Raw genomic sequence first — 24,105 nt, 5'->3', positions numbered from 1 at the left:
GAGAAAGAGAGACGGAGAGAGAGAGACACACAGAGAGAGTGAGTGTGTGTGTAAGGGGGGTGGTACAAGATGTCAAAGAAAAACAATTGTACACGATGTAAAGAAATAATAAGAGAGCTTGAGGAAAATAGAAACTGTGATGGAGTAAGGGAAAAAAAAAAAGGGGAGGGGTGAGAAAGCAAGAATGAAGTGGAATGGGAGAGGGGAAAAAAGTGGTTATGAAGGAAAAATGGCAAAGTGAATAGAGAGAAAAAGACGTAGGAGAAAAGAGGGAAAAAGGAGGGGAGAAGCAAAAATAAAAGATATGGGGAAGGGAAAATGGGGCAGAGCAAAACCGAAGGGAAAAGGGAAGGAAGAAGAGAGGGAGAGAAGAGAGAAGGAAAAGAGAAGAGAGAAGGAGGAGAGAAGAAAGAGAGGGAAGAGAGAAGAAAGAGAGGGAAGAGAGAAGAGAGAAGGAAGACAGAAGAAAGAGAGAGAAAAAAAGAGAAGAGAGACGGAAGAGAGACGGAAGAGAGACGGAAGAATAGACAAGAAGAAGAGAGAAGACGAGAGAAGAAGAGAGAAGAGAGAAGAAGAGAGACAGACTATGAGAAAGAAAAAAAAAAAACATGAAAAATGAAAGTGAAGGAAGACAGGAAAGGAAAGGGAAGGAGGTAAAAGGAAAGAGGGAGAAAGGACAAAGGGAAGAGAGAACACGAGAAAAGGCAAAGCAAAGTGAAACATGAAAGAAGAGAGGACAAGGGAAATGGGAAGGGTAAAAAAGGGCAGGGTAAAAAAGGGCAAGAGAAAAACAGGAGAGGTAAGGAAGAGCGAGAGAAGACAGGAAAGGGAAGAGGGAGCTAGGAATAGTGGTAAAGGGAAGGGATAGGGGGACAAGACAGGAAAGGTAAGGGAAAACCGTGCAAGATAGGAAATAAAAGGAAGAGCAAGTGAAGACAGAAACAGAAAGTGAGAGAGGATAGGAAAAGGAGGGGAGAGTGAGGGAGGAAGAGTAAGGAAGGATAGGAAATTGAAGGTAGAGTGAGGGAAAATGGGAAAAAGGGGAGGAAGGGAAAAGGGATAGGCATAGCTCTTAAAGTGGAAGTAAACCTCCATCTCTTGCTTTTACCTATAGGCAGGCCTATAATAAGGCTTACCTATAGGTAGTGTAAATATCTCCTAAAATCCTATATTTAAGAGATATTTCATGTGCATGCAGCCAGTGACATCACTAGCACATGCGCTCTGAAGGAACGGCCACCCGTGCAGTTTCTTCAGAGCCCTGTGCCATGACCTGCGGCTCCTGTGCAGATGTGCAGGAGTGACGTCATCACGGCTCCGGCCACTCACAGAGTCCACAACCCCGGATGCAAGACAGGTGAAGATGAGAGCGCCTGCAATGCTGACCTCTCGGAAGAGCTTCATTTTAATTTAATTGCAACAATGTGCTAGTATGTAAAGCATACTTGCATATTATGACATTACCTTGCAGGTACAAAAAAAAAAAAAAAAAAAAATGTCCAGCAGTTTACAACTGCTTTAAGATTAAAGGGCAGTCAGGCCCACAGGTGGTATCCAAACCTTCCCCAGCTTCTGCTTCTGGGAGCGCCATAAACATGCAGAAGAACTTTAGCCAAGTATGTATGTTTAAGTTGTGAAGAGAGGAGAAAGATGGCAGGAAGAGACTTCCACTTAGGTAAGCCATTGGCTGAGGTTATCTGATCTGGATCTCTCATCTATAGATATCTCAAACCAAAGAAGGTGGAGAGGACAAAGAATAATGCGGCAAGGAAAGGAAGAAGCAGTGAGGTGGACTTTAGACAGAACACACATACAGTATACAAATAAAGTATGACAGCAGTGGAAAGCATGTCTCACCTTATACACCTGACCATAGGTGCCATTCCCGACCACTTCAACCAGTTCAAAGATCCCAGCTGGATCCTGCAAAACACAAAATTTCACAGGGTTATCCGTGAACTCAGTTTACACTGGTCTACACATTTTTGGAAATTATCTACTTCCGAGATAAAATGTGGTAATTGTTACATATTTGATTAGATGGATTAGAAAACAGGCGATTAACCACTTAAGGACCGAGCCTCTTTCTGAGATTTGTTGTTTACAAGTTAAAAAGTTTTATTTGCTAGAAAATTACTTACAGCCCTCAAACATTATACATTTTTTTTCTAACACACTAGAGAATAAAATGGCAGTTGTTGCAACACTTTCTGTCACACCGTATTTGCGCGGCGGTCTTACAAGCGCACTTTTTTGGAAAAAATACACTTTTTTTTAAAAATAAAAAAATAAGACATCAGTGAAGTTAATTCACATGTAAATTGATACCCAACATGTCACGCTTCAAAATTGCACCCGCTCGTGAAATGGCGACAAACTTTTACCCTTAAAAGGCGACTTTAAAAAATTCTACCGGTTGCATGTTTTAAGATACAGAGGAGGTCCAGGGCTAGAATTATTGCTCTTACTCCACCGATCACGGCGATACCTCACATGTGTGGTTTGAACACCGTTTTCATATGCAAGCGTTGCTCACGTATGCGTTCGCTTCTGCACGCGATCTCGTCGGGACAGGGGGGGCGTTTAAAAAAAAAAATGTTTTTCTTATTTATTTTACCTTTTATTTTTACACTTTTTTTTTTTTTTTTTTTTAAAGAACAGTGTCACTTTTATTCCCATTACAAGGAATGTAAACAACCCTTGTAATAGAAAAAAAAAGCATGACAGGACCTCTTAAATATGAGATCTGGGGTCAAAAAGACCTCAGATCTCATATTTACACTAAAATGCAATAAAAATTAAAAAAAAAAAAGTCTTGTCATTTAAAAAAAATACAAAAAAAAAAAAAAATACAAAAAAAAAAAAAAAAAAGGTCCTTTAAGAGCTATGGGCAGAGGTGACGTTGCTTCCGCCCTGCAATGATATGGAGACGGGTGGGGGCCATCTTCCCCTCACTCGTCTCCATGTCACACAAGGGGCAACATCCAATCGCCGCCGCGGTGCCAACAGCTCCGGAGCGTGGCGGGAGGGGGGGTGTGCCCTTTCCCGCCTCCGATAAAAGTGATCTCGCGGCGAATCCGCCTCAGAGACCACTTTTATCTTGAAGCGGACCGCCCGCTGAAGAAGAGGATAGCAGCTACTAGCTGCTGCCATAACAACGAATACTCCTCTTCAAAGTACAGATGTAGAACGACGGAGGGCGGTCCGAAGTGGTTAAGGTGCTGGGTGGCTAAAGTTTTCAAGATAATTCACAATAAAGGCGAGTATAATTTGCCTACAAGGGAGGGAGGTGTCTGATGATCATAATACCTTGTATCTTCTCCACAAAGTATGGTAGAACAATGAAAATGGTACCACATGGAAGTGTATAAATGTATCTTTACTTTGAGACTAAAGATTATTACCTAAGTGTAAATTTATCGTTCTTTTATCACAAGGTACAATTGTCTTGGTCAGATCTACGCATCATACAGTTACACCTGGTGGCTTGCGAAAGCTCCATGGCCTAACATTTCCATGGAAAAGTTGCGTGATATTTTCCCTTAGAAGCCAAGATGTAGATAACTTCTGCTACATTTGTGGCGAAGTTACATTTGCATGTCAAAGGTGCAGTAGGACGGCAGTGGTTAAAAAAAAAAAAGGCATACCACCTATAGTTTGGATGCAAAATAGGGGAACAGGACAAGAGTTGGGCCCCTCGTTATTGTTGCATTACATGTGCAACTTATCTGCGTCATTGGCTAAACCAGAAGATAAAAGGCCATGCCTTTCGCAGTTCCAATGGTGTGGAAGGAGTATGGAAATGTTACATGAAAAACCAATAAATGAACGGAAAGTTCTGTTATTGGTATCAATAAAAAGATACATTTATGATTGGTGTAGCACCATTCTTATTCTAATTTTATATTATTTTAATGCAATTTTGACCTGTAGCTGTATCTTGGAGAATGGAGCCAATTAATACCCAAGACTTCATTTTCCTTTATTAGGTGGCCCAACTCTGGTAAAATTTTGCTACCTTCATTTTGGGGGCTTTCTCCTTGTAGATCAGTTTTTTTTTTGTTTGTTTTTTTTGTTTTTTTATGGTTAAACTGGATGGACTTGTGTCTTTTTTCAACTTGACTATGTAACTATATGTAACCAGTGTTATGAAAGCATCGCAAAAGCCAAGAGGCGGTAACCCATCCAAGTCAGAGATGATTGGCTGTTATGGATTACTGCACCTTGCACAAATGGTTTCTCTTTCTATTGACTTCTTTAACCACTTGCCGGCCAGCCGCCGCAGTTGTACTGCGGCAGAATGGCACAGCTGGACGAAACGACGTTAAGTTACGTTGCTTTGCCCTGTGGCTACTAGGGGCGCGCTGCTCGCCTCCCGGGGCCGATGCGATCACCCGCGATCGCTGGTTACACACTGAGAACCTGGATTTGTGTGTGAGAACTGAAAACACACAGTTTCCGGTTCTCTGAGGGAAGAAGAGGCTGATCGTCTGTTCATAAAAAAGTATGAACAGCGATCTGTCATCTCCCCCCTAGACAGTCCCCTCCCCCCTTCAGAACACAGTGAGGGAACACAGTTAACACCTTGATCGCCCCCTAGTGTTAACCCCTTCCCTGCCAGTGACATTTTTACAGTAATCAGTGCATTTTTATAGCTTGTGTTGTGTAATCTGCCCCTCTCTAAACTGTAAAAAAAAAACCCTCCCTGAACCTGCCACTTCCTGTATGCCCTCTCTGCACTGACCACGAAAATCAGGGCAGCTCAGCCACAACCACCGTGGTCAGAGTGCATCCCTCCGTCATACGCTGCCTGCACTCAGCTCTCCTCTCTCCCCCCTCACCCCCTCTGTCCTGCCTGTCATCTCCCTCTGTCTGTCCCTGCCCCCCCCCCCTACACTATTCTTGTAAAAGAAAAACCTAAAATTTTCACTGCCAGACCCTCTATTAGGGGCTGGCATAGCACACTACGTAAATTGTTTTCCAAAACGAGTGTTCTAAATACCGAATTTCCGCTGTCTTCAGGCTGGTCACGTGACTCACGTCCACTTTACAGCTCCGATGGATGGATTCTGCGGAGGAGACGAGCTCCCCGGGTGACTTCAGAGGGAGATCACGGCTCCTCCCGCAGAAGACATCCATCGGAGCTGTAAAGCGGCCGCGAGTCATGTGAACGGCCTGAAGACAGCTGAAATTCGGTATTTAGAACACTCGTTTTTCAAAACAACTTACATAGTGTGCTATGCCAGCCCCTAATAGAGGGCAGAGCTGCACGATTCTGAACTTACATAGTGTGCTATGCCAGCCTCTAATAAGAGGGTAGAGCTGCACGATTCTGGCCAAAATGAGAATCACAATTTTTTTTTGCTTAGGATAAAAAGATCACGATTCTTGCGGCATAAAATCTTTCACATTATATAAAAAAAATTTGGGCTAACTTTACTTTTACTTTTTAATTCATTAAAGTAATTTTTTCCAAAAAAATTGCATTTGAAAGACCGCAAATACAGTGTGACATAAAATATTGCAACAACCACCATTTTCTCTAGGGTCTCTACTAAAAATATATAAATATATATATATATATATATATATATATATATATATATATATATATATATATATATAATGTTTGGGGGTTCTAAGTAACGTCTAGCAATTTCTAGCAAAAAAAAAAAAAAAAAGATTTTAACTTGAAAACAACTGTCAGAAAAAGGTTTAGTGTTTAAGTGGTTAAAGGTTCCTAATTTACATACAGAAGTGTATTCATTTGATGTAAAAGACAAATTGATACAATGTTTAGACATAACCTTCCACTGATAGAATGTTTTAAAACTTGGCAGACTGCCCAGACTTTGACTTTTGAGCAGAGAGAAAAATCTTTGCATACCAAAGATCAGGAAGATCGGGAAACCCTTTGTCAAGATCGCAAGGGGGAAAAAAATTGTGATAACGATTCTTGACGATTTGTGCAGCTCTAATAGAGGGGCTGGCATAGTCTTAAAGAAATGCCTTAACTGGTTCCCGACCGGCGCATGCCCATGTACGTCAGCAGAATGGCACGGCTGGGCAAATGGGAGTACCTGTACGTCCATTTGAATTCCCCGCCGTGCCATTGCGTGCGCGCCGGCCGGGAGCTCCGTGAGTCGGGTCGCGGGTCCCGCGGACTCGATCGCCGCGGGGATACCCACGATCGCCTCACGGAGAGGACGAACGGGGAGATGCCGTTGTAAACAGCATCTCCCCATTCTGCCTAGTGACAAGTGTCACTGGATCTCTGCTCCCTGTCATCGGAGCAGAGATCAGTGACGTCACACATACAGCCCATCCCCCTACAGTTAGTAATCACTCCCTAGGACATACTTAACCCCTCCCCGCCCCCTAGTGGTTAACCCCTTCACTGCCAGTGTCATTTACACAGTAATCAGTGCATTTTTAATCGCACTGATCGCTGTATAAATGACAATGGTCCCAAAAACGTGTCAAAAATGTCCGTCATGTCCGCCATAACGTCGCAGTCACAATAAAAATCGCTGATCGCCGCCATTACTAGTAAAAAAAAAAAATTATTAATAAAAATGCCATAAAACTATCCCCTATTTAGTAAACACTATAACGTTTGCCCAAACCAATTAATAAACACTTATTGCGATTTTCTTTTACCAAAAATATGTAGAAGAATACGATCGGCCTAAACTGAGGGAAAAAATTTTTTTTTTTATATATTTTTGGGGGATATTTATTATAGCAAAATGTAAAAAATAATGCGTTTTTTTCAAAAATTGTCACTCTTACTTTGTTTATAGCGCAAAAAAAAAAAAAATCGCAGAGGCTATCAAATACCACCAAAAGAAAGCTCTATTTGTGGGAAAAAAAGGACGTCAATTTTGTTTGGGAGCCACGTCGCACGACCGCGCAATTGTCAGTTAAAAAGTCGCAGTGCCGAATCGCAAAAAACGCTCTGGTCAGGAAGGGGGTAAAATCTTCCGGGGCTGAAGTGGTTAAACACTTTAACCACTTGCCCACTTGGCATATATACCTCCTTCCTAACCAGACCAATTTTCAGCGCTCTCACGCACATTGAATGACAATTACTCAGTCATGCAACACTGTGCCCATATGACATTTTTGTCCTTTTTTTCCCCCCACACAAATAGAGCTTTCTTTTGGTGGTATTTAATCACCACTGGGTTTTTTTTTATTTTTGCGCTATAAAATGAAAAAAAAAAATACCAAAAAATTTGTAAAAAAAAAAAAAATGAATTTTTCTTTGTCTCCATTATAAAATTTAACAAATTGGTAATTTTTCCTTCATAAATTTTGGCCAAAATTTATACTGCTACATATCTTTGGTAAAAAAAACCCAAAATCTGTGTATATTTGGTCTCTGTGGAGGTTAGGCCCCTTTCGCACTGCGGCTGGGTCGGCGGTAAAAATGGCGCTATATTTAGCGCCGCTTTACCGTCACTTTAGCGGCGGTATTCGGCCGATAGCGGGCGGTTTTAACCCCCCGCTAGCGGCTGAAAAAGGGTTAAAACCGCCCGCAAAGCGCCGCTGCAGCAGCGCTATGCCGGCCATATAGCCGCGCTGCTCCACTGATTTCAATGGGCAGGAGCGGTGAAGGAGCGGTGTATACACCGCTCCAAAGATGCTGCTAGCAGGACTTTTTTCAGCATCCTGCCAGTGCACCGCTCCAGTGTGAAAGCCCTCGGGGCTTTCACATTGGAGAGACTTTAGCGGCTGTTTCAGGGCGCTTTGCGGGCGCTATTTTTAGCGCTGTAGCGCCTGCAAAGCACCCCAGTGTGAAAGGGGTCCTAGAGAGTTTACAAGCTATGGTGCCAATCACTGAAAATTGATCACACCTGATGTACTGTCGGCCTATCTCATTTCTTGACACACTAAGGCCCCTTTCACACATGCGGACAGTATGTCCGTATTTCATCCATCCGTTTTCGGATGAAATACGGACATACATGCATCCCTATGGGATAGCGGGTGTCAGCGGATGTACATCCGCTAACACCCGATGTCGTCCGCCTCCGCTCTCGTCCGATTCTGCGGACGGAAGAAAATCCTATTTTTCTATCCGTCTGCAGAGCGGATCGGAGGAACACGGACAGACGGTCTGTGTTCCTCCGATCCCCCATAGGGGAGAGCGGAGATCTGACAGGGCGGTCCCTGCACAGTGTGCGGGTCCCGCCCTGTCATCTGCCTGCTCAGCTGGGGAAAGCGGAGCGATCCCCGCTGAGCAGCGGATAAACACGGGGCGGATCAACACGGATCCGTCCCGTGTGAAAGGGGCCTTACAAGTCAGGGAAGTACAAATATCCCTCAAACGACCCATTTTTGGAAAGTAGACATTCCAAGGTATTAAGTATGAGGCATGCTCAGTTTTTAATATTTTATTTTTTTCACAATTGTCATAGGTTATTTCTCTCACATGGCATAGGCATACTTGCAACTACACCCCAAAACACATTCTACTACTTGTCCCGAGTATGGCAATACCACACGTGAGAGACTTTTACACAGCCTGGCCACATAGAGAGGCCCAACATTCAGGGAGCACCGTCAGGTGTTCTAGGAGCATAAATTTACACATTTAACTTCTTGACTATTCAATTACACTTTTGGAAGCCCTGGAGCACCAGTACAATGGAAACATCCAAAAAATGACTTCTTTTTTCAGAACCAGCCCACTCACGCTGCTGCACCGGCTCCCTGCTCTCCTCACACGCTGTACGGATCGCGTGTGAGGAGAGAAGAGAGCTGAATCGCTCCAGGGGGTCACGCGAGAAGCGCAAGTTCGGTAGAAATTCGTGACTATGGCCCAGTCAGAAAGTGGTTAATCCCCCAATTTAGCCTAGTTCCGATATTACTTTACTCACAGATCCATATAAAAGATATTACATGTTACAACACATAAAATAAAAAACCTCCTGTCAAAGGAGATAAATTCTATTCAAGCAGTTAAAATTTTATACCACCCAGACTACGTCCTTGTATGTATAGAAACATGATGCCTTCATGCCGAAGTCCCATTCATTCGTCAAGGCCACACGTTTTATTCTATTCAGTCACGGCATTTCCTTTGTACACATTTGGACTTTGACTACCGTCAAAAAAAAAAAAAAAAACCTGCCGCACCCAAGCACAGCAATATACCTCTGTAGCTTTAATTAAAACAGAAGTATGGCCAAACTTCTCCTGTGGGTCAGGGGTGCACTTACTTGTGCTCTCCTCTGGCCAATAATCAGCCAATGGCAGGCTAAAGCCCGCTGTCAGCCCTGAGCTGCCCCAAGCTCTGAAAGGATCCTAACTATATTGTTGGGATCCACCCAGCCGCCTGACCTACAGCTACAGTCACCGATTTCCGCTCAGAGCTGACCAGGTTCTGACCACATTTTTGGTCGGAGGTCCAGGTGGGAACATCACAGGTGGCAGTACCCATCTAGTGTATAGACACTTTCAGCTGGGAATTGAAGTTAATTACAGGACACATGTGGATCCTGCTGTGGGGGTTCATTGCCCTCTTTAATCCCTGCCCACCAGCCATGCAAGAAGAAGGCTGAAGAGAGGTTTGACAGTCATGTGACCACATCTAAAGCCTTGAAATGGCTTCATGCATATGGACATTTGTGTGTTGTGTCTTCTAGCATAAAATTATCGGTGCTTTCCCTCTCCCGGGGAGCTGCAGGTGTTGTGTACAGCTATTCACTTGTATTGGTAGTTTTAGGCTAAAAGACTTTACAGCATATAAAACACACACTATACCGCTAATAACAGAACCTTAAAACATGAGTGCCTATGGCTGCCCCCATGAACATATACCGTGTGTAACATTTATATGTACACTATATTGTCAAACGTATTGGGACACCTGCCTTTACACACATGAACTTTATTGGCATCCCAGTCGTAGGGTTCAATATTGAGTTGGCCCACCCTTTGCAGCTATAACAGCTTCAACTCTTCTGAGAAGTCCGTCCACAAGGTTTAGGAGTGTGTCTATGGGAATGTTTGACCATTCTTCCAGAAGCGCATTTGTCATCCCAAAGGTGTTCTATCAGGTGCAGACCAGTCAAGTTCCTCCACCCCAAACTCGCTCATCCATGTCTTTATGGACCTTGCTTTGTGCACTGATCCAAATCATTCGGTGGAGGGAGGATTATGGTGCAGGTTTTTTTTTTTTTTCAGGGGTTGGGTTTGGCCCCTTAGTTCCAGTGAAGGGAACTCTTAAGACATCAGCATACCAAGATATTTTGGACAATTTCATGCTCCCAACTTTGTGGGAACAGTTTGGGGATGGCCCCTTCCTGTTCCAACATGACTGTGCACAAAGCAAGGTACATAAAGACATGGATGAGTGAGTTTGGGGTGGAGGAACTTGACTGGCCTGCACAGAGTCCTGAACTCAACCTGATAGAACACCTTTGGGATGAATTAGAGCAGAGACTGCGAGCCAGGCCTTCTCACCCAACATCAGTGACTGACCTGACAAATGCGCTTCTGGAAGAATGGTCAAACTTTCCCATAGCAAGCTGCTGAGAGCCTGTGCCAGCCATTCCTCTGCCCCTCCACAGCCCAGCTCTCCAGTGAGCGCAAGGGGTGCAGAGCAGAGAGCTGTTAACGGATAGTTCGTTCTGCAGTCCTGTCACCCGTCTTCAGCTGACAGCAGGCTGAAGTTACAGAGCCGGTCCAGGCTCAGGCAAGATCGCAACAATGAAGTCAAGATCTGCCCACATGCCTCAGCACTCCAGTGAGCGGGGCGAGGGGGAGGGGGGGGGAGAGAGCAGAGAGCTGGTGACTAAGAGTCACCAGCTCTCTGCTCAGGAAGCTGTGAGAACCCAGAGAGCCAGCGAGGGGCAGATGCAGCATTAGACTGATGCCGCATCCACCTAGGTAAGAGAGATTTTTGTTGTGATCTTTGAGAAGTAATTACTCCACAATACAAGCAGCTAGAGAGGTGAAGGCTTATACTACTTTGTTAAGAATACGCGATTGAATACAGGCATACCCCACTTTTAAGTACACAATGGGACCAGAGCATGAAATCTTGGTCAGCTTGACATGGCACTGCTCCTGGTTTTTAACATTGACTTCTATGGGAAATCTTGGTCAGCTTGACATGGCTTGAATGGAGGAGAAGATTTGGATGCCGCACACCGGATGTAGTCAAAAAACTTCACTTTATTGAAAAAATGGGATCATCAAAATAACAAGACTGTCATGCAGAAAGTACAGGTAACCTGACGCGTTTCGCACTCAGGACTGAGTGCTTACTCATAGCTAACAAATATTAAAAAGACAAACTCTTATATAGCTCAATGGAGTATCACATGATTGCCCAATTAGATGGTCACTGAGTCTCAGCTGGAAGCCAATTTAATGAGGTCTTGGCATCTGCTGGCTATTTGGTGTGTTAACTGATTGAGAAATGTTTTCAAAACCGTGACATGTAAATAGATGACAAAGAATGTGAAAAAAGATGTGTATATGTACATGTGTAGGCAAAAAATATATATGTGTGTATATATATATAGTGAATCCTATCAATAAACGTGTATATAATAATGAATGTACTTCTATAACGTGTATATATGAAAGGTGATAAGTATCAAAAAAAGAAATTACTATTAGGTGAAAGGAAAAAATGTGTAAAAAATATTTCTCATTAAAAAAAAGAGAAAATATATTGATAAAAATATTTAGACAACGTGCAAAGTAAATGTGAAGAGTGAATGTAATAAAACTATATGTGAACAAAATATATAAATATGATGAAACTCTCTATAATATGCCGGTGAAGTGGATGAAGCTCTCTATAATAAGCCGGAATAATACAGGTGACATATAGAGCAATGTGACCTGAAATAATGCGTGATATGCCCGCGGTTGATAACAAGGTACATATAGGGCCCTATAATAATAGAAATAAACTGTGGGATTCAAAGACATAAAATCACGCTGATAAGGGTTGCCCTGATCTGGTCAAATGGCAGTGATATATGCAGGGTCCCAGTAGACTGACTTGTAACGTAGTGATTCTAAATGATGAGCCTGGCCGAGAGCAGGGTGTGTGTAGAATTTCAGGAATGAAGCAGCGGTGTTCAAGGTAATAGAACGCCGCTAGTCTGTGTCACACTAAATGTCTAGATGGAATACAGGCATACCCCACTTTTAAGAACACAATGGGACCAGAGCATGAAATCTTGGTCAGCTTGACATGGCACTGCTCCTGGTTTTTAACATTGACTTCTATGGGAAATCTTGGTCAGCTTGACATGGCACTGCTCCCAAACCATTAGGTGACAGGGCACCAAACTTTGGGGAGAACATTAAGGGGACCCAGGACTACAACAGGCAAGCTGGCCGACCCTAAAAATCGGATATGTTGTAGTTCTGGGTCCCCTCTCGGTGCACCCCAAGTTTGGCGTCCCTGTCACTTCGGTTCAGGAGCAGTGCCATGTCAAGCTGACCAAGATTTCCCATAAACACCAATGTGTCCGTATTGGCGAGCGTCCCTAAAGTGAGGATCCGTAGAGCGGGGTATGCCTGTAATTAAACATCCATGGGCTGGGCACATGTGCACTTTAGTAAAAAAAGAAAAAAAAGTGCTTAATAAGCATATAATATTGACAGATAATGATTAAAAAAAAAAAAAAAGAGAGAAGTCCAAGGAGCAGCAGATTATTGGGAGATATACACAGATATGGAAAGGAGAAGCTGCGCTGTTTAAAGCTTCAATCCAAACAGTTGCTTGTAGGTGTCAGGATGTAATAAAGTGACAGTTCAAATTCAGGTCCAAACAAACACCCAAGTGAGCCTAATCAATGAAAATATGCCACCACCTTATAAAAAACTTGCTTACCAGACGGCAAGCAAAACCAGGCAGATGGCTATAGCCCAGCCAAGGCCTTTACTTGTGTGGGAAGATCGTCTGGACTAGTGTATGTTGAATGGTTGCATGGCTTCTCCAAATACCCCTGGCGCCGTGGGACTCAGATATAAGGACTCAGTACCTCAGCGGTGCGTAGGAGAGAAAACCAACCATAGCATAATATTGCTTCAACAAGATTTAATATAAAAGTTCAGTATTGCACTTACATTTAAAACGTTAAAATCGCGCATATTCAGCAGAGCCGGACGGCTACAAACAAATCCCATCCTCCTAGCGAGACAGCATGGTGACGTCAGCACGTATCCTCCTCCAGACGCGTTTCGTCATAGAATGACGTTGTCAATGGGGAACGATCAGGATACGTGCTGACATCACCACGCCGTCCCGCTAGGAGGACAGGATTTGTTTGTAGCCGGCTGGCTCTGCTGAATATGCGCAATTTTAACGTTTTAAATGTAAGTGCAATACTGAACTTTTATAATAAATCTCGTTGAAGCAATATTATGCTATGGTTGGTTTTCTCTCCTATGCACCGCTGAGGTGCTGAGTCCTTATATCTAAGTCCCACGGCGCCAGGGGTATTTGGAGAACCCATGCAACCATTCAACATACACTTGTCCAGACAATCTTCCCACACTAAGGCCTTGGCTGGGCTATAGCCATCTGCCTGGTTTTGCTTGCCATCTGGTAAGCAAGTTTTTTTATAAAGGTGGTGGCATATTTTCATTGATTAGGCTCACTTGGACCTGAATTTGAACTGTCACTTTATTACATCCTGACACCTACAAGCAACTGTTTGGATTGAACCTTTAAACAGCGCAGCTTCTCCTTTCCACATGTGCACTTTAAGGCCTCATTCACACAAGCACCGAGGCCCATACGGTGTTAATGAGGCATTCGTCTATGTATGTGGCTCCACCCTGAGCTGTGTGCATGCAGCCGGTGTTAAAAATAGACACACAGGTGCCACCCAGAGCTGTGTGCAGGCAGCCAGTGTTAAAAATGGACACACAGGGGCCACCCAGAGCTGTGTGCAGACAGCCAGTGTTAAAAATGGACACACAGGTGCCACCCAGAGCTGTGTGCAGACAGCCAGTGTTAAAAATGGACACACAGGGGCCACCCAGAGCTGTGTGCAGGCAGCCAGTGTTAAAAATGGACACACAGGTGCCACCCAGAGCTGTGTGCAGGCAGCCGGTGTTAAAAATGGACACACAGGTGCCACCCAGAGCTGTGTGCAGGCAGCCGGTGTTAAAAATGGACACACAGGTGCCACCCAGAGCTGTGTGCAGGCAGCCGGTGTTAAAAATGGACACACAGGTGCCACCCAGAGCTGCGTGCAGGCAGCCAGTGTTAAAAATGGACACACAGGTGCCACCCAGAGCTATGTGCAGACAGCCAGTGTTAAAAATGGTCACACAGGTGCTGTAGGGGTGCCAGACCACAGCTGAAATTTAACAGGCATGCATGAGTGGGTGTGTGGCCCTGGATGTACACTGTCTGCATTCAGGGCCACACACACACACCGATCCCTGCACCCCTGTCCAACGTGGCTGTGCCACCGCGTGTCTATTCATTAACACTGTCTACCTGCATGCATCTCCACGCGCATTAAAACGAACGCCTCATTCACACTGAACAGGCCTCTGTGCCCATGTATATGGGGGCCTAAGGACTAATGTTACCTTGTTTTGGCAGTGACCTTTTCACTATGCATTCAAAATATTTATTGTTTGACAAAAGCTGCTCCTTTACCAGCAGCCAACTGTGCCTGGCTTGACTTCTAGAGAGGGAGGGGAAAGCACCTCTCCAGTGTAGTATACACAGATCAGCTAAGGGAGATGGGACTGTGGATAACATTAAGCTGATCCTGTCTGGCAGAGTATATATACAGATCAGAAGACTTGGGTAGGAAGACGGATGTATGGCATTATGGAGCTGCTCTCCAGCCGCTGGCACATATCCCATACTGCACTGCAGCACGGCTCTGCAGCTCTACAGGCACCAACCCTTCAGAAAGCAGCAGAGAATATTTACTGGTGACACAAATGACAGGGCCTATCAACACCCGCAAGTGTGGAGGGGGACGGGGCTCCATAGCACAGCAGGATATCCTGGAAGGTGAAATCCTTGCTGGAGATAAACATGGGGGGGGGAAGCAGTGGTCAGAGAGGAAGGAATGTTTATAATCACAAGAGTGATTAGGACCTTTCTGCTAAGGTTTTGCTGCTGGCTCTGCTCAGCTAAGAAAAAAACAAAAAAGGGAACCTGACCCTTGCAAAGCAACAGGTGCACTTTAGGGCTTCGCTCACGCCACAGTAAAGCATTGCAAAGTGCATACATCACCCCAATGCACGGTAGTGTACGTTAATATGTTGGGGTGTCGTTCATTTTGAATGACACCCCAGCAGGAGTTCAGAACACAAACTTCCATTCCTATGCACCCAGATACGATGTCCACCTTCTCCCTAGTGAGCTCCTCTCCACCTTCAACTTCCATAGCAGACAATTACATACCTCCCAACATTTTGAGATGGGAATGAGGGACACCTACTAGCAAATGTATGTAGGCATAGGACACGCCCCCCTGCCACACCCCCTTAAAGCGGTGGTCCACCTAAACCGCCAAAATAAAAAAATATTAAAAGCCAGCAGCTACAAATACTGCAGCTGCTGACTTTTAATACATGGCCACTTACCTGTCCCAGGGTCCAGCGATGTCGGCAGGCGACGCCGAGAACCCGCTCGGTTCTCGTCAGCTGCCGCCGCCATCCTAGGTGAGGGAATCGGGAAGTGAAGCGCTGCGGCTTCACTTCCCGGTTCCCTACTGCGCATGCGCGAGTCGCGCTGCGCATCGTAACTGGTCCCCGATATCTCCTGGAAGCTGTGTGTTTCCCAGGAGACAGCGCGGTGGGGACGGGAAGAGGCATAGACTCCCATGGGAGTCTATGCCGGAAGTGGGTGCAAATACCTGTCTTAGACAGGTATCTGCACCCCCCTCCCCCCTGAAAGGTGCCAAATGTGACACTGGAGGGGGGGAGGGTTCCGAAAAGCGGAAGTTCCATTTTTGTGTGGAACTCCGCTTTAAAGGAGAAACCCCCCCCCCAAAAAAAAAAAAAGGTTAGTTAAATGCACAAGTGCTTTTTTTACCACTACTATTCTTCTATTATTGGCTTTTAAAATGTACAAATGCAGCAATTTTAGAAATCAGATGAAAGGTTTAGCCCTGGGAAACACTTTTTGAAAGATAAAAAGTGCATTTTATATACAACTCTATAGATCAGACAAAAATGAGGGACAAATGAGGAGAAATGAGGAGGAATGAGGGATAGAGGGACAAATCAGGGACAGTTGGGAGCTATGCAATTAAGGCAGGTACACACGATCAGATTATCGGACTAATTTTCGCTAGTGATGCACGCTAGTCTCATATTGAAAGTGAAGAGGTTATTCAACATACGAAAAATCTCATACGATAGAATTCAACGTCAGAAGTGACGTAATGGGGGTTATTTACTAAAAGTAAATCCACTTTGCACTACAAGTGCAAATTGCACTTGAAATTTCACTTGGAAGGGCAGTCGCTGTAGATCGGAGGGGGACATGCAAGGAAAATAAAAAACAGCATTTTAGCTTGCACATGATTGGATGATAGAATCAGCAGAGCTTCCCCTCATTTCAGATCTACCCCTCAGATCTACAGCGACTGCACTTCCAAGTGCACTTTGCACTTGTAGTTTGCACTTGTAGTGCAAAGTGGATTTGCCTTTCGTAAATAACCCCCAATGCGTTGAATTGTTTTGTTGGTGTTCTTTCGTTTCTGAGCATGCGTAGTCTTGCTCTTGCGATTTTTTTCGGACGAAAACTGTACTGAATAAAACGAAAAACGGACGCCGTGTTCACATACGACAAACATTTTAGAGCCTGCACATGCAGTTTTTGTCATCCCAAAATTCGGAATCGGCTGTCGAAAGCACCGTACTAGCGATCAGTTACAAATGGCAGATCGTTCATCGGGCGATTTTCTGATCGTGTGTACAGGCCTTAAAGCGGAGTTCCACCCAACAATTGAACTTCTGCTGTCCGGATCCCCCCCCCCCCTCCAGTGTCACATTTGGCACCTTTCAGGGAGGGAAGGGGGGGCCCGATACCTGTCTAATAAAAGGTATTTGCTCCCACTTCCGACGAAAGATCGACGCAGAATCCGCGGAGATCTACGCCATGTCCTCCGCCCTCCCCTACTGTCTTCTGGAGATACACAGGTCCCAGAAGACTGCAGGGACCCCTCAGAATGCGCAGCGCGACTTCACTTCCTGATTCCCTTACTAGCAATGCCGGCGCCCCCCACCCAGAGCCGAGGTGACGGATCGGCTTCCGGTGAGGACATCGCGGGCGCCCTGGACAGGTAAGGCTCCATGCACACTGGACGTTAAAATAACGTTATAAAAAACACCAGTAGCTTTGCAGTGAGTCTTTCAATGTTTTTGCAATAGCGTTTATTAGCGGTTTTCCGCGTTTTTTAGCTTTTTTTTTTTTTTTTTAATCGATCAAAAACGTTAAAAAATGCTGGTGAGCCACGTTTTTGAGCGTTTATCGACGTTTATCAGCGTTCGTCTTTTTTTATGGTCAGAAAAACGACTCCCAAACACGATTTTATGGCGTTTAGAAAACGGCCCATAAACGCCACTGCTAATAGTGTCCTCATTTTCAAAGTCAGCAGCTGCAGTATTTCTAGCTGCTGACTTTTAATTGTTTTTTTTTTTTTTTTTTAGGCGGAACCCCGCTTTAACACCGAAATCCTGTTCGGCTTTCAGCTGTTGTGCAGATCAGACAATAACAGGTAAGATGACAGAAGAGGAGGAGAAGACGGACAGACAGACACTCTCCCGTCAGCCTCAGGCTATAGCTGGCCCGTAGAGGGATAGAATTTTGAATTCTTGGGAAAATTTGTACGAAAAAAGAATAATAAACATTTGTCGCCCGAAAGATTTTGTTTACTTTTAGCATGCTTTTTATGGAATGAACGGACTTTACCTTATGAAAACCACATACACTGTAAGAAATTCATGAACGTCAATTTGACTCCACTAATATTTAGAAAGATAAACAAACTTTTTTGAACCTTCTTTTCCTAAGAATTTTCATTCGAAATTCTATCAAACTATGGCCAGCTTATGTAGGCAAAGGACATGATGACCCTTCTGAGACGGTCACAATGTCACCCGACATGGGGAGCGAATGGAAAGTCCCTCTAAGGCCCCATTCACACCTGACCGTAGCGTTTTCAGGCAGAAAGTCGCGCGATTTTTGCCGCATTTTTCTGTACAGGTCAAAAGGTCACCAATGTAAAAAAAAGTAGAAAAACGCCCAAATCTGCCTAAAAAAAAAAAAAAAAAAAAAAAAGTTCCAGAACTTGTTTGAGCTTCAGGCGTTTTGGAGTGGAGATGTGAACTATTGAATTGAATTATTGATATTTTTTTTTTTCCCTCTAGCGCTTTTTTGTAGCTTCAGGCTTCAAGCTACAAAATGCTCAGGTGTGAATGGGGCCTTACAGCACAAGTGGGGTTTATTTACTAAAACCGGAGCGTGCAAAATCTGGTGCAGCTCTGCATGGAAAACAAAATCAGCTTCCAGGTTTTTTTTTTTTTTGTCAACCACTTCCGGAACGCCCACCGTGTATATACACGTCGCTACTTTGACGTTGAATACCGTTGTTATGGCAGCAGATAGATGCCATAACCCCAGTATTTTTATTCACAGCGGGTGGTCCGCTTTGAGATAAAAGCGGTCTCCGTGGCGGATTCGCCGCCAGATCACTTTTAAAAATCAGTGACGGGAGAGGTTCTCCCCCCTCCCGTCGCGTCCCGGTCATCTCCGCCGCTTACCGGAGCCGTCGGTAGCAGCAGAGGCGATCCGATCCTTTCCCCCGATGGACAGGAAGTCAGGCGAGGGAATGATGGCTCCCCCACTCGACTCTGTGCCATTGGATGACGGAAGCAACGTCGAACGTCACTTCCCCCCAACGGCCTTAAAAGGGACATTTTTTTTTTTTATTGCTTTTTAAGTGTAAATGTAAGATTTGAGGTCTTTTTGACACCAGATCACACATTAAAGGAGGACCTGTCATGCTTTTTTTCTATTACAAGGGATGTTTAAAAGTGATCCAAGAAATATTTTTTTTAAAAAGGGACAGTGTAAAAATAAAAAAGTAAAAAAAAAAAAAATTTTTTAACCACTTACCGACCGGCTCCTGTACATATACGTCGGCACTTTAAAGATGGATATCTCGGTAACGGCAGCAGCTGCTGCCACAACCCAGGTATCCATCTTTTCAGGAGCCGGTCGTGTTTACGATAATGGAGGTCTCTGTGGCGGATTCGCCGCGAGATTACCGTTATAGGCGTCGGGAGAGGTGCCACCCCCCCCCCATCCCGCCGCTCTCCCGAGCCCTCTTCCCCTCACTCGTCTCCATACCACAGACATGACAGGTCTCGTTTGCCTCCGCCACTACCGACAGTTCCAGTAAGCGGCGGAGGCGATTGGGACCTGTCATGTCTGTGGTATGGAGACGAGCGAGGGGAAGATGGCCACCACCCGTCTCCATACCATAGGAGGGCGGAAGCGACATCATAACGTCAGCTCTGCCCATACATCCTAAAGGGCCTTTTTTTTGTTATTTTTTCAACTGACAAAATTTTTATTTTTTTTTGCATTTAAGTCCAAATATGAGATCTGAGGACTTTTTGACCCCCAGATCTCATATTCAAGAGGACCCGTCATGCTTTTTTCTATTAAAACGGATGTTTACATTCCTTGTAATAGGAATAAAAGTGACACTTTTTTTTTTTTTTTAAATAAAATAAAGTAAAATAAATAAGAAGAAAAAAAATTTTTTTTAAAGCGCCCTGTCCCGACGAGCTCGCGCGCAGAAGCGAACGCATACGTGAGCAGCGCCCGCATATGAAAACATGTGAGGTATTGCCGCAATCGTTAGAGCGAGAGCAATAACTCTGTATGAACAGACGATCTGTTTCTTCTCCCCTCAGAGAACCGCAAACTGTGCGTTTACACACACAGATCCCGGTTCTCGGGGTGTGTCACCAGCAAACGCGGGAGCCCAACGGTGATCGCGACCGCCAGGCACTTGCATCGGCTCGAGGAGGGGGGGGGGGGCAGCACAACGTCGTTTCGACCAGCCGTGCCTTTCTGCCGCAGTATAATTGCGGCGGCTGGTCGGCAAGTGGTTAAATTGTCTTTTTTCCCCAAAAATTTGTGTTCGAAAAAAAACGCGCCGTGCGACATAAAAAAAAAATGCAACACCCGCCATGTTATTCTCTAGGGCCTCTGCTTACAAAAAATATGTTCGGGGGTTCAAGTAATTTTCTAGCAAAAAAAAAAAAAATGATGTTTTTTTTATTTCTTTTTTTTTTTTTTTACATGTATGACAGAAATCTCAGAATTGGCCTGGGTGGTGGTTAAACATGGTTGGTGGCTGCAGGAAAATAAATGTCAGCTCTTAGTACTGACAGTAGAATACATCAGGCCCATAGACAGTACGCGTTTTTTTTTTTATGACGACTGCTGCATAGCTTACGGCCGAGCGTTCGCCTAGCCTGTGTCCTCTCCTTAATGTGAAGAGAATATAGGAGAACGTAGGAGGAGAACAGCTGCTCCAGGTGTCCCAGTGCTTCTCAGGATTATTATCTGCGTACCCGGCTATGCTGTCATCAACTAAAATCACTTCTTGCCTTGGGACTTGTTAATCAGATAACACCAGTTCAACCTGCTCACACCTGCTGTACTGGAACTACAAGTCCCAGCAATGGGCTGCCAGTGGGGGAATTGCCGGGCATGCTGACACTTGACATGCTCTAATATACACCTGTATGTCACTAGTCATTATAGTGCTTGTCAGGGAAGGAGTAGGGAGGGGGAGGGGGACAGGTGCTCTGCAGACTTATTACTGTGAGAAAGGATTTCACATATAAAGAGAACCTGTCACTTTGCAATATTCAGGACAAAGTGACCAATTCTCTTCATATTACCCGACCTTCACCACCAACTGATACCTTTGTCACACCTCCCTGCCACTCATTTATTTAGCCCGTGGGAAACCTCAGAAATACCCACCACTTCTAACTATGGGGAAACTTGTGACCTCCTCCTCTTGTCTGAGCAACCAATCGTAATGTGTTGAGGGACGGAAAATCAATAACCCCCAGTGTAAGCTCTGACACGGAGCTTACACAGGATTTAGACTCCGGGCTCATTCACAAGGGCTTGTATCGTATAGGACAGGGATATGCAATTAGCGGACCTCAAGCTGTTGCAAAACTACAAGTCCCATCATGCCTCTGCCTCTGGGTGTGATGCTTGTGGCTGTCCGAGTCTTGCTATGCCTCATGGGACTTGTAGTTCTGCAACAGCTGGAGGTCCGCTAATTGTATATCCCTGGTATAGGAGCAACGAGGGGAAGTGCAATGCGTTGTAAACACATCACACTGTTCACTTTTCCTTTTTTTAACTTTATCGAAGCATCACAAAATGACATTTTATTCAATGTATATAGAAAAATACTAAAGCGCTGATATGAATAGTTAGGTAATGTAAATAGTGAGAAATAACTAAATGATACAAGCTGCAACCAATCTAATAGTGTTCTGACACCGTGTCTAAAAGTGAAAATCAAATATAATGGTGCGCGAAGATAGCAACCTCCCACCCTGCTGACTGGATGATCAATAAATATAAACGTGATGGGCCGTAATTGAAAACTGAATATCCAATAAGTGATAGGTGCTAAAAAAAAACATAAAATTATAAATGCGTAATAAAATTTTCCAACTATATTTTATATAGTTATACTGTATATTTTATTCAAGTCTATGATATGTGGAGACGGACACTGATCAGCCATACCATTATAACCACTGACAGGTAAAGTGGATCACACCGATTATCTCGTTACAATGGAAACTGAAAATTGGTGTGATAAATTAGGCAGCAAGTGAACATGTTGTCCCTGAAGTTGATGTGTTGAAAGCAAAAAAGCAAAAAAAAAAAAAAAAAAAAAAAAAAAAGGGGCAATCGTAATGATATGGGTGATTTTGAAAAGGGCCAAATGGTAATGCCTAGACGACTGGGTCAGAGCATCTCTAAAAAGGACAGCCCCTGTGGGATGATCCCGGTCTCCAGTGGCCAGTACCAAGCAAAAGTGGTCCAAGGAAGGAAAACCAGTGAAGCAGCGGACGGGGTCGTGGGCGGCCAAGGCTCACTGATGTAAGTGGGGAGCGAAGTCCGGGCTATGTAGGCCATTCCAATAGAAGAACTCGAATTGCTGAAAAAAGTGAGTGCTGGTTCTGACAGAAAGGTGTCAGAACACACAGAGCATCGCAGTTTGTTGTGTATGAGGCTGTGTAGCTGCAGACTTGGTCAGGGTGCCCCATGCTGACCCGTGTCTACAGCCAAAAAGTGCCTACAATGGGCACGTGAGCATCAGAACTGAATCATGGAGCGATGGAAGAAGGTGGCCTGGTCTGATGAAGTCAAGAATGGTTTGAGGAACACAACAATTTTTAGGTGGTCTGATGAAGTCAAGAATGGTTTGAGGAACACAACAATTTTTAGGTGTTGACTTGACCTCCAAAGTAGTAAGGGAGTAAAAAAAAAAAAAAAAAAAAAAACATGTTTTCCATGTTCTCTTGAGTATATCTATGCAGCTCAACAGATATGGTGTGAATGAGTCCTTATGGCAACCAACGAGGAAAAGAGCAGTGGAGAAGAATGGAGGAACATCAATGGATGGAGGAATCTCTTTAGAGGGAATCTCTCAGGATAGAAGTAAGGGAGCTGCAGCAGCTGACTGGAGTTTGAAAGTACATGTATGTATGAGGACTGTTTTTATTACTCTGTCTTTGATACCTGAAACAAGCATGCAGCCAGCAAAGCATCAGGACATACGAGGCATATGGGAGAGGTCAGTAAGGATAAGCATGACTTCTCTGGAGATTACACAACCTACATGAGTGTATTCCAGGTGGCACCTATCCAGGTAACTAACTTTATGACTAAGTTTAACCTAAAAAATTAAAGGATAACCTATAAAATATAATAAAAGGATAATAACAACTATATATATATATTTTGCATGAAAAAAAGTCCCTGACCCTTTCCAAAAATGCAGAGAAACAAAAAGGCATTGATGTGAACATGTTCCATAGGAACCCATGTTAAAAAATTCCCGTGCATTTCTGCAAAATGCAAAATGCATCAAAAAACGCGCTAGTGTGAATGGAGCCTAAAACAGATGATAAAACATGCATGCCTCATCATGCTTCTATACAAAGGACTTAGAGACCAGGGAAACCCTCGCAAATTTTCCTGTGGACACCTGACCATTACACCCACGCTATATATGGTCAAAAATATATGGACCCCTCCCCCCTTCAAATGACTGAAGTCAAGTGTTTCCAATAAAGGGTACCAATTAAAAGACAAATAAAGTCTGTGCTTATATAGTCCAATAATTCACTGCAGATGGCAAAAAGTGAATGATACAGTAGATGTAATCCTTTAATAAATGTATATATATATATAAAAGACTGCAACACTATGACATCATAACTAGCATCCTAATTAAAAATGATCGCCACCAACTGAGGACAAGATCAATATCTCCTGACATACGATTGCAGTTTTGAAAAAGATGGCCGCCGATCGAAGGTTACATTGATAACATGCCAACTCTTAGGGCCCCCCAAGATAATGGGAGGTCAGTAGGTGTATGTAGAAACATGTAGAACTTGCAAAATCACCGGAGGGGAGTACTAGTGATTCTCTGGAAGAGTCATTATTATACTGGTTCCCAAAATAAAAATATTTCCTAAATCATTCAGTAATGATAAGGAGCTTATGAAATAAAACCAATGCTACCTTCAGGTATATGCAATTAGCGGACCTCCAGCTGTTGCAAAACTACAAGTCCCATCATGCCTCTGCCTCTGGGTGTCATGCTTGAGTCTTGCTATGCCTCATGGGACTTGTAGTTCTGCAACAGCTGGGAGGTCCACTAATTGCATATCCCTGGTGTAAGATATTACTGAACTGCAGCATGTGTAGTGAGACTCCAGAATCCCTTTTGTGACCATCGCTCAGGAGGATGGAGTGGTAAATCACCAGAAAAACAGATCTCGGATGTATGCAGGAAC

General features: G+C 44.1%; 1 protein-coding gene across 10 annotated transcripts in view; it reads right to left on the bottom strand.

The window, feature by feature from the left end:
- The window catches only part of MINK1 (misshapen like kinase 1), a 274,895-nt gene that overhangs the window by 173,537 nt on the left and 77,253 nt on the right, over positions 1-24,105 (bottom strand). For all 10 annotated transcript variants that reach the window (XM_073623000.1, XM_073623005.1, XM_073622998.1 and 7 more), the window contains one exon: positions 1,858-1,923. In XM_073623000.1, the coding sequence (XP_073479101.1) occupies positions 1,858-1,923 (66 nt within the window). The remainder of the gene's footprint in view (positions 1-1,857; positions 1,924-24,105) is intronic.

The sequence above is a fragment of the Aquarana catesbeiana genome, linkage group LG03 (genome assembly GCF_042186555.1).
Source record: "Aquarana catesbeiana isolate 2022-GZ linkage group LG03, ASM4218655v1, whole genome shotgun sequence".
NCBI lineage: Eukaryota > Metazoa > Chordata > Amphibia > Anura > Ranidae > Aquarana > Aquarana catesbeiana.
Note: the sequence above shows the minus strand (reverse complement) of the source record. Positions and strands in the feature narration are given on the sequence as shown.